We start from the raw sequence: 12,048 nt of genomic DNA, 5'->3' as shown, positions 1-12,048 counted from the left end.
TCACCGTACATTTCAATTTAATTTTATTCTTCTTAATGCACCTTTCTCCTCCTTGTTTGCACCTTCTTTAATTACTATGCCAATATGTGACGAGTGAATTTCTCCGCTGTGAGATCAATAAAGCTCATCTAATCTAATCTCATCTTATTTCTGTTCTAGTTTGTTGATTTTGGTGCACAACTAATGAAAGATCAGTTGGTCAGATTTATAAGATATGATCAATTAAAGGATTTTATTGTACATTATATCCACTAAGTTGTGGCCTTCTGCAGGATTTACTGAATCAGTAGTCGAGTACATGGGCATTGCCAAGATTTTCAAGAGGCCAACGTTGGTGCACTAGTTGCCTTTGGTTTGCTGCAAAGTTGGCTCTAATGTCTCTCATCTCCCTCTTAACAATAAAGCACAGATCTTTAATGGGCTTTAGGTGCTTGCTGGCCTTTTAAACATGGTGAACATCAAGGTCATTGAAGCAGGTATCACTTATTGTGATAAATGGATAAATTTTGATAAATAAAAGGTTTGCATTTCAATTTGCTCTTATCCAACTTCATCAAAAGGAATTAAAATACCGGTATGCGTTTAAAAATATGCCAGTTTTTATGTAGTGACTTAGTAGAATTTAGGACATTTTCTTCTTAGATTGTATTACTTTGATACTGTAAATTATATGTCTTTAATTACTGGCTTTAGACTCAGCGTTCATGGAGATAAAAGCTCTAGGGGTATTTTAACATTTTATGGTCGAATTAAGGTCAGATGTAATGCGATAAGTATTGATTTAAAAAAAACAGTTAAACACAGGACCAATCAGCTTCATCATAAATCCAATTCCCTCTTTAAAACCGGGCTCCACTTTCTATGGAGTTACAACAACGAAGTGCAGAGCTGCCATATAACCATAGGCCTCGTGTTTAGCCTGGTTTATGTTTTCAAATCAATTAAAGTGTACTGTTCTAAAACTGATTTCACGCCCTCGAACACGTCAGCTTGGATCAACATCATTTGAGATGTAATCTGGGCTTTTAGCTTTGCTGTCTCTACGTTGCAGGCACATAGTGCTTTAAATCTGCTTTAACATTTTCTCTGTGTCAACATCCATTCTGACTGCAGAATGAAGCTATCATGTCTGAAACTGAGCAGTCTTTTATTCTGTCAAACAACATCCCAAGGAGAATGGTGAAGCCCTTAAAGGAAGACCTAGAAGCTTTTTTTTTTTTTTTGGATAGCACAAATAGGAAATGTTCTTTAACTTATTATTGATGGATCAGCTTCCTCGGTCTGCAAACAAGCTTCTTAGACTTGATGTTTCATTTTTGTCTCTTTAACCTGTACAGACTTGCCATTTCTGAAAGCAAGATATTGTTTTAAGACAATCAGCATTGCAGAACATGAGGCAATTAGAACGTGCATAAACTGGAAGCCAGGTTTAACTAGGAAAAGGAAATGTATTTATAATAAAGTTTTCTCTCATGTTTATCTGCTGTCTCAGATCACTGACTGAACTTAACTGCTGGCCCAGAAAAGACACAACACTGCAACTGATGCTGCACATTTTTAGATTTCTGAATTCTGCGTTATAAACCAGGAATTAGAGCAATAACCATGAACACCTCCAGCATTGTAGCCAGATAAATCTGCTGTAAATCTGTGTACCAAGCTTTATAAATGATTGAATGAAAAGTAACTTATACTTCTTGGAGATTTAGGATTATTTCTCTTTGACCAAGTATTAGATTATATGTTCTTAAAAGATAAGGAGGTTGTTGTTTACCGTTGCTAATTTACTTTTGAATATTTACTACCCCTTTTAACAATTTATATAAAATATCAGCATGGGAGTTGCAGTAGTAGTAGTAGCAATCAATCCCTTTTTAGAAATGCTGGCTGCTGTTTGCATGTTTTATTATCTATTGTGACGAACTCCACGTCTTTAAGGTTGTAAGGCCTCCCAGCTATAACCCTAATCTTAGCTCCCTCCATGGATTCTCCTTAAGATCCAAGTCAGGAATGATTGAGCCACTCATTTAAGGTAATAGACTTTTTAAAATTAAAAGATTGCTTTAAGTTAAAGCCTGTTAAGTGATTAAGAATTAAGAGTTAAACTGTAGTTAATCGTTTAAATAAATAAATTATGAGTTTATTTATATTGCGTCATAATTTTATTTATATTGGGTCATTTTTCAGATTTGTTAAAAGAAGTTTTAACTGTATTCAATGGGTTTTTTAAAACAAAAAAGCGCTGAAGCTGTTTTTGTTGTAGGCCTGATATACGCAAATTATTTTAACCTTAATGTTTAATTGCTCTTAATAGTTGTTGAACTCCATGTTTGCTCCTTTGGGCTGCTTTGCAAATAGTCATATTCACCATCAATTATGCAGAAGTTAAAGAATTCTTGTTATTCCCCTGTATATACTGCGAAGGGGCTGCATTAGTGTCCTTAAAGAATTGTCATTGTGCTGCTGGGTGCCGCGTAAGTTCATGTGAGTAATTAAGACGCTGTTCATTATCATCAGTTACACTTCCTTTGGTTCCTGACAGCTGCGCTGCTGCGTGGAGGCTATTTTTTCCTCTTTCTGATTCATGTTTGCATAATGAATTCATCGCGTTGCGGTCCCAGCTCTGTTGACTATTCATGGTGTAGACACAGACCCTCCCATGAGTGCTGAATCACATCCCTGTGGGCATGTTGCATACAGTACCGCTTCCACACCCCTCTTCCACCAACCCTGGCACTCGGTGTTTGGGTATTTCTTCTGACTTGCACTTTCCTATTGTTGGCAGGTACCACTCGGCAGCCCAGGGAGGGGGAGGTACCCGGAGTGGACTACAACTTCATCAGTGTGGAAGAGTTTCAGGAGCTGGAAGAAAGTGGGATCCTACTGGAAAGCGGGACATATGACGGTATGTTTTTCAATGCAATGCAAAAGGCAATGGATAAAAAACAACAGTATATATGCATTTGAAAACTATTTACATCATTTTAAATACTTAATTTACTTTTAACGATGCCTCAAGGAGCTTTACAAAACAAATAGGTGCAGCTCATAACCAGTTGTATAAAGCAAGGGTTCCCAAAGTGGGGGTTGAGGGACACCAAGAAGGAGGTTGCAAGATGGTTTTCATAATCATTGTGATTTGCACGAGCAAGAACACCAGGTTTAAAAAATGTTTCTACTCTGCAGTTGTTAAGGGAGAAAATGCACCAGATGCATTACAGAACAGCATGTAGTTAATGCGTGATACATCGTTCTGTTAAATTATTTGCAATAGATGCCCGCATTACGCTCATAAATATACCGCGATGCGCTAATTTAGGTTGATGATTTATTTTCAGATGTGTAGGCGCTCCTGTTGGGCAAAAAGGAAACAGGAAAACATCTGGTGTCAAAGTTCCTCTCACAAACACCACATATATTAGTAGAAGTAAGGCTAAAGTACACCTTCTACTAGGACAGACAGGCTTTTACTACAAAGTAACGTACAAAAAAGCTAAAGTAGTTCAGTCCTGCATGCTCAGTTAGAAGTTCTCTATAGTTTTTATTAAGTAAAATATGTGATTATTTAATCGGATGGTAAAAAACTGACTTTAAGGTGATCAAAACAGGAATTATTAGTTATAATTTCAGATGGAATGGATTAAATGAGCTCAAAAAAGTTTAACTACAACCCAGTAGAATGTGGTTTATAGGATCGGAGGCAAAAATGGTACTAATGATATTATTAATATTTAAATAATTGCACATTCAGTTATGAAAATGTAGGTTTTAATGTGTGGAGATGAATAATTGTTGAGTTACTATTTTCTTTTATGTTTTTTTTTACTTTAATTGTTTAAAATAAATTAATATAATATGAAATACTTTACTAATATGTCACTGATTAAATTCCTTACCCATGTAGTGAGAGTTCTTCTCTGCTCAGAACCCCTTGCTGGGGAGCATACTGGTGTAAATTTCAGTTTACAGCCTAAGTCCTCCTAGTTCCTTCAGTGGAGCCAGAATGTAAAATAACCCTCCATATGGAAATTATTACTCATGTCTTTTTGCTTTCTGTCAACTTTGCCATGATAATATGTGAATGAAAGCATATTTTCCGAAAATGTAAATATAGTATGACATTTTATGCGAAGAAGAGGCTAAAACAGATATAAATTGACGTGCAAAAGGCCAGATTACAAATAGCTCTGGTCTCTGTATTATAAAACTATTTATTTCATTTAATAGATTGATGTGGATTAGAACTACTAGAGGGCAACCAGGTGCTAAACTATCAGCATAATTTTTTTCAGTTTTACCAGTGTGAAATGAACTATTCTTGATGGAGGAGAACGGGTACAACTCGTTATAAAGATAGAAAGTCCTCCCCAGAGTGACCTGAGAATTACACTGTTGCTATAATTGACCGCCTCAGTCCATCTCTCCGACATGCCTGCCGGAATGAAATTGTCTTGTATATTTGCTGAGCTCTGCATCAAGAGAAATCAACACATTGCTCATGTCATCAAATTCCCACTGCAGAGATAAAGAACTGGAGGTAATCTCTTCACACATGATTTAGTTCTCTGCAGCAGATTCATCTCGGCCATCCACACAAATGTGTTGAAATGCATGGGCTATGTAAGACCTTTCTGGTGCGCACACATTTAGCCCTGAGTGACTTGGCTTTCCACCTTGAGCCTCTGAACTTGTCTTCAGGATGAATAATGGATCTGCTCAGTCCTTTCCTGCTTAATGTAATGCATATATATGTCTGCTGAAAGCACAGGCCCATAAGCCCTTAGAGATTAATTATTAACGCCGAGCTACCTGACCTCTGGGACACCACACAGTGATTGTTCAATAAAAATTTCACATGGTAACACACCTGATGGTAGACATGCAGTGCTTGAGTCTGAACATGGTGGCTAACCTTGTAGCGGCAGGTGCTAGTTGTAGTGGCGGAAATAAACCAATAAATTGAGACAAAAGGGTGATCTTGTCTGATCAAATGCCACTTTCGCCTGTGTTGTTTTTGTGACCTATTTTCTTTACCTTGTAGTTTGTAATTTACCTTTTACAGTTTGAATGTCTGGTTTATGTCTTCTCTCATTTGTGACACTTATTGCTGCAAGAACAATTTTCTTCCTGCAACTTGAGCCAAAAGTATTTAAACGCTCTGGGGAAACCACTCTGCATTTCCAAGCTACAGTGTGTACTTTTTTTATTTATTTCGTCAGTCATTGTTTTATTGTCTTTCTGCCAGCCTACTTACTCTATCCTTTCTTTATATGTGGCTGAGTAAAAGGAAAGATTGACCTGGGCAGTCATGTTTACAGCTGTGACTAATGTTCCCGACCTGTGAGCAACAGAAGCTTCATGGGGCCGCAGTTAATCTGCAACCAAAAGCGATACTGTTTTGCTGGACCCAGTAACTGCAACCGTGGGACTTTTACAGACAGTTTGTTATGCTGGTAGCCAATAAAAAAAACTTGTTACAGAAGGCTATTATTTGAAAATGGTTGAGCGTCAGATTTGTGAGGTCGGCTCACTGCTTTCCTCAATTACATTTTCAGTGTTGGTCTTTGAATCACTGAGAGTTGTGTTGGCTAAAGTAATTTGACACAAATACATCTACAAGTTTCTATGATTTACAGAAGAAAGAATGAGATTATGATGGATCTGTTTGAAAAATAATAAATGTGGGACCTCTTCCAGCCTTGTTTGTCACTGTTCCAGTTGTTTTAAACTTCTTAATGATTCTTTGACTGTAGATACGGTCAAGTTAAGGTGAGTGGCTATTTTCTTGTAGCCATTTCCTGTCTTATGAGGGTCGACACACATCTGCCTTTACTTGAAGGTAGTTCTTGTTCTAGTTCTATTGTCTTTTCAATGTCGACAAATGGGTAAGAGAATTAGGCCTCTGTAACACATCATATTTATACCGCAGGGAATTACTCATTGGAAGTTCCAAGATACTTTTAAAAACTTTAGCAACTACAGAAAAATATATTTAAAGGAAATCAATTTTTCAGCGGAATTGTTAGGAGTGCCAATAACTGTGCCAATAATAATTGCCAATAATAATAATTTTCACCACCAGAGCAATGCACTTAAATAAAAGGTTGAATTTTTTTTGTATTTGGGTTCAATGTCGTTTAGAAAAAAGGAGAATTTTTAGAGCTACTCGACCGCATTTCAAACATGGGTGCCAATAATTGTGGAGGGCACTGTAGTTATGAACACTCGCCCCAGGAATCACAAACTAAGCACACTGTGTCCATTGATACTGTCATTCTTCTGTCCCTCCTTATCCTTATCTCCTTATTCCTTATCATAGGTGAGAGGTGGGTTGCAAAACAGAGACAGGACAGACAACCATGCACACACACCAAATAATGGGGGCGAAGTTATTAACTTAGCATCCATGTTTTTTGCTTTGGGAATGTGTCAGAGTACCTGAAGGGAAGCCAGGTGTTGACTGTGAGTAAATAAAAAACCCGATGGCTAATATTAAAACCAAGGACCTTCTTGCTGCTCTGTGCTGCTCACTTTGTCAGCTTTTATCTAAAAGTGGAATTTTCAGAATGTGAAGTACAAGGGCTTTCTGTTGTACTAGCTTGTGTTTGTTTTTTCTACATACATGCATCATAGTCCTGGCTGGCCTTGAATCCATTAAATATTTATTGATTTTCCTATTTGAGGAATTTTGATAGTTCCTGACCATATTGCCACAAAAGCATTACCAATTAGCAGCATTGGAAATGTTATATTACAGTGAAGAAAAAAATAATGTATTAAGTATGGTACAGTGGTAGCCATTCAAAATGTCCCCACTTTCCTTGATTGGCCCTCGGCTGGTCCCCTATGATTCCTTTTTGAAACATCAATCTTTGTACTAAAATATTCTTTCTGCCATGATTTGTGGATATTAAGATCTAAAGAGACGCATTATATCCTGGTCAGACCCTGTAATTCAGTGAAAGGGCTCACTCCAGTGGATGGAGGTTGGCTGCTATTCGGCTGGCATTTGACTGGGAAGGGCCATTTTGAACGACTGCTACTGTTTGCATACATTGACAGCTTTTAAAAAAAATCCCAAAAACTGATTATTGTGTCATCTGCTTTAGTGTTTGCTGGGTGACAAAGGTGTGGATCAGACATGTGTGTCGACTTGTTTACAATTACAAGTGTGTAAAAGTCCTTTTAATTCACCTAGAAAGATCTCACTTTAATTGTGAAGGAGATTCCTTACTAATGGAGGAGTTTATTCAGACCTTGTTTTTTTTGTCGATCAAGGTAAATGAAACTTGATCAACTTAAAAATTATACAATGTGGAGCTCAACCAGCTAGAGAGACAATATCAACCAAAGTGTTTAAACTGGCTTTAATTAACATATGATCTCTGTCAGAAAAATCATTTTTAATCAATGATTTAATTACTTAGCAAAATCTTGATTTTATGTTTTTAACATGGCTAGATGAAAGTAATGAGAAGCCAGTTTTATTGGAGACTGCACCTCCCAAGTACAATTTTCTCCATCAGAACAGACTGGGAAAGGGATCCTGGGTGACTTTGTATCTTTGAATATCTGGCTGTCCAAGTACAAGACCTTGATCGAGTCATGTCTCTGAATGTTTACAGGCCTTCAAAAACCAAAGCAAACATTTTTAACAATTTTAATTAGCTTTTATCTGTGATATATATCGAGCATGACTACTTAATGATCGTGGGGGGACTTTGATATAAAAAAAAAAAATTAAAAAAAAAATCCAGTGGAGTTTTTTTTTTTCAAGTTTGAAGACATTTCACTTCCCATCCAGGAAGCTTTTTCAATTCAAAATGTCAGAAATGGTGTTTGAGGCTTTATAGAGTGGACCAAAAACAAAGCCTTGTTTTGGCTTAGAAAACATGCAAATGTGTTATATACATGTTGATAACCCTGGGGACAGAGAGGTGCAAAAGAACTGTGTCCTGTACAGTACTTGTTGGTTTGACTCGACACGTTAAACAGCCAACACAAAATCGAAAATATATTTCAGACCTGGTCATCAGCAAAGATCTAAATATATCTAATGTTTCTGTAACTGATGTTGCGCTTTCTGACCAGTTTTGTGTTTACTTTGAAACCATTTTTCCCACTGATCTATTTACCATTAGAGAAGTTCTACGAAAGTCTGTTATCATGGACAGTAAAATTGAAAACTTTACCCAGGTTTATCCTTCAGTTTTCACTTTACCCTGTAACTCAGTAGATGAGCTGGTTGATAATTTCCATACTAAAGTTGCAGACATCATTGAATCCATTGTTCCAGTTTAAGTGAAAGTTGTCTCTGTGAAGATGAAATCTCCATGAAGGAAACAGGAAAAAGATGGCCTTAGTAAAATCTTTTAGGTTAAATATTAAAATCACTGCTACCTCTTTTGTCCTGACAGCGATGATCTGTCGCTCCAGGCCTTCCTGGGATTTAAGAGAAGCTAAAAAATTAGGAATTGGTTTTTGACTCGTAGAAAAATTATTCCTTTGAGAAATTACAAAGTTTGACCAGTTTAAGTAAAGATTGTGTTTGCTCTCTTTTACATATGAATATTCATGTCATTTCTGGAAATGTTGGTGTTTCTAAGTTCTTTGACAGGGTCATTTATCCTTGGCCTACAGAATAAGGGCAATGGTCCAAAATTCACCCTCTGTATTGCCAAAGTAGCTTCAAAGATAACAAAGTAGATAATTAAATAATTGTTTAGGATCTTGCAGCACAGAACATAATGATTGGATAACTGTCCAAACAAGCAAAAAAAGGCTGAGTTTAAGGACCCATAAAAGTAGAATGAGAAAGTGTGCGTAAAAAAGGAATAAAAAGCAAATACAGGTTTGATATCGATTTTGTATGACTTGTAAAAGACAGAATGGATATAAACTGAAAGGAAAGTTAATTAAGAGGGGGTTGAAATTAAATTGTGCACAAGGACGGATATCCCAGGAACGCTGTGTTTACAAGGTTGGCTTAAGTGTTGGCATTCATGCCAAGCAGGGTTGGGGCCCTGTGCCAAGGCCAGAAAACAAGACGGGCTTTAGCCACTCAGGTCATTGGCAGTCGATGTTGAGGCCCAGAAAGTCTGCTCTCACCCAAGACAGCAGAGGGCTTCCTTTACTGGTTGATGAGGATTTGGCAAAAGTAGGAATGAACAGAACATCACAGACTTACCATTGTTGCATCAACAGGGCATGAATTACACACATCGTGAAGGACTAATTGAACTACAATAAAAAATGGCTAATAATTCAGGTACCATACATTCAAGCTGCCTATCTCGATACTATCTTGTAACTTGTTTAAACCAACATAAAGTGTATGTGGTAAGATGATTAAGTCATTACCAAACCACAGCACAGTTTTTGTTTAAAGCAGTTTAAAACAGATGTTAATCTGAAACAAATGTCAGTAAAACCTTTTTTTTTTTTTTTTTTTTGTTAAAATGAATATATATGTTTTCTTTTATTTTTCCCAACTTGCTGGGTATATTTTTGCCGGAAGTCATTAAGACCTGAACACTTTGTAATGTCTTTATGTATTGCAGGTTGCATGGTTTTGAAAGCACACTGGTAATTTATTGCATGTCCCATGAATTATTGATATCAAGCAACCCCAGTTTTGAATGTTGTACAAAGACTGAGCTGTACCAGCACTGATTGAGGAAAGGAGAGGGAATCCCAGTTCATCCACTACCTTATTCACATAATTATTCCCTACTTTACATGTTGACAGCAAGAGCTGTAAGGAAGTGGTAGCAATGAGGTTATTTGGCCCTATAAAATGAATATATAAGGGGTTGTATTGGGGATTTCTGGAGCAAAAGGCATAAAATCAGAGCATAACATGGGTGGAAGTAATGAGGGAAGCACAGGTGAAAATAATCCACTAATTGCCTGAAGGCTCTGACTAAGGAAGAAATAATAATTTAGAGACACAGAGGATATAATCGGCTAAGAAATAACTTAATGGGAACATAATGAACATAGAAATGATTCAAAACCAAATAGGAACTAAAGTAGGAATCTAAGAACTGGGAATTGAATGTAAATAAGGTGATCGCTAAAGAGTAAACGGAAAATGATTCAAAGTCAAAAGGGAAACTAAGTAAGATAAGACGAACTGTATGGGAGACCACAAGCAACCAATATAAACCAACACAAAAACAGCCAAGAGCAAACATCAGTGCAAACATTTTAAAAAGGTTTTCTGGCTTCCCACAAGAAAAGCAAAACAATTTAGCTAAAAACTAATTTATAATGATGTACATGACCTAACAATCCTCATGCAACCTTTACACATTACGTCTCTTGACTTCTTGAGTAAGTTTCATAAAGGAACCATCTTCCAATAAGAGCTTGGAGATCAAATTTGGGAATTTTCTGCTATTCCTATGCCCGAGTCCTACCTCTAGAACCTTTATTTGAAGTTATGAGAGGTACTGGTTTAAAGTCTCATTTACAAAATGTGGCATTCTTTTAAAGTAACTCAAACACCCTCTGTAAACATTGCGTGTGAAACTGATTAACGCGTCAAAACAATAACAAATTAAATCCAATGAAAAATATGCAAGTAACTCTCATGATGAATTATCTTGTGTTATGGAAGGTGTGCTATACACTTCATGCCTGATTCTGGGAATCTTATGTCTGATTCTATGCCCTGTATCATGATGCACACTTTCTGTGAAAGAGTTATAAAATATCATATAAAAAAAAAACATTTGGGTTACAATAATTTCCCTCTTTTTAATTATAAAAGGGTCTCAGTTCTGCTCATTTTTGATTGAGTCTCAGAAGTTGAGCATGAGAGAAAGCTGCAGCTGTCTGGTAAAACAGATGGCATGACATCAACACTCGGTCATGAGCATTTACGGAATAGTCCTTCTTTCCCACCAATGAACGACAAGCCCCGGTGGTGCATGTTACAGCTTCTTGTCTCTCTGGACTCATTAGTCTTCCAATGGGAGATGAGCTTTAAGAAAGGAGAGCTCTCATTGACATGAAAAGACTTCGTTTTTTTGCAGGATCACACCCATGCAGCAGCTGTGAATGGATGTGCCAGTGGTAGCTCAAACTGATCAAATGAAAAACACATTTGTTTTACACTATCCATCCACCCTTTCACCACCTATCCACTAAAAGCTATAATGTTTAATAAAATAGTATCCTGCTGACATGATCAGCACTCTGAGCCCTACTGTCTCTGCTGCCTTTACCTCGAATAAAAGATCACTTGTCCATTTGCACCCAGGAAAACAATGCTGGAATGACATTAGATGACGAGCACTTCCATCAGCTGTTTTCTGTTGTATTTTAAGGTATAGTGGATGATTTTTGCAAATTTTTGAAAAGACTTGCCCTCTCCACTGTTAAAAATATGCACATGCACAACCCTGTACCCACTACCAAAAGGGAACGCCTATTAAACGTGTGCTCGCTCTTTTTAAAAGTTGCTGTTCTCCTAGCTCATACAAGCTTACTGTGTCTGAATCTCCACCATAACCCCTAAATCCCTCGATCAATATATAGAGCGGGGACTATATAGTGGGCTTTATAATGAATTTAGTTAACTTACCGTTCAGACAGATCATTACTACTTTTTACTCCCCATTGGTCACGTAACTACTCCCCCACTGTACTGTGCCTGCGTCATCTTTATTAGTCGCAGCTGTTGGGTAGCAACTTATGACAACGGGCCGCTGTGACAGCAAATCCTCTAAGGCGGAGGTCTTCAACAGGGGGTCCGCGACCCTTAGGGGGTCCACGGAGGTACTGCTAGACTTTTTTTATTTAGATTACACACTGTAGTTAACAAATAAATGGAGGCAGAAGATGTCTTTCAGTCACACACAGGAACTCTTTCAAACTGGGCACCGTTTCATTCACAACACCTGTCCCATCAACCAGGAATCAGAAATACTTTAATACCGTAAATCCTCTAATATAGGCCCGGGCCTTTATTTCACTCAAGTGCATCGCGGTCCTAACCTGACAACAGCCAGATGCATGTCTCGCTCCGCCTAGCTCCACTCA

General features: G+C 37.4%; 1 protein-coding gene across 3 annotated transcripts in view; it reads left to right on the top strand.

Annotated features, from left to right (window-relative positions):
• Positions 1-12,048, top strand: part of LOC107091967 (membrane-associated guanylate kinase, WW and PDZ domain-containing protein 3-like) — a 179,321-nt gene that overhangs the window by 113,021 nt on the left and 54,252 nt on the right. For all 3 annotated transcript variants that reach the window (XM_015386231.1, XM_015386222.1, XM_015386240.1), the window contains one exon: positions 2,786-2,905. In XM_015386231.1, the coding sequence (XP_015241717.1) occupies positions 2,786-2,905 (120 nt within the window). The remainder of the gene's footprint in view (positions 1-2,785; positions 2,906-12,048) is intronic.

Source organism: Cyprinodon variegatus, unplaced genomic scaffold (assembly GCF_000732505.1).
Source record: "Cyprinodon variegatus isolate N-32 unplaced genomic scaffold, C_variegatus-1.0 Scaffold16, whole genome shotgun sequence".
NCBI lineage: Eukaryota > Metazoa > Chordata > Actinopteri > Cyprinodontiformes > Cyprinodontidae > Cyprinodon > Cyprinodon variegatus.
This window is presented reverse-complemented; position numbering and strand designations above follow the sequence as displayed.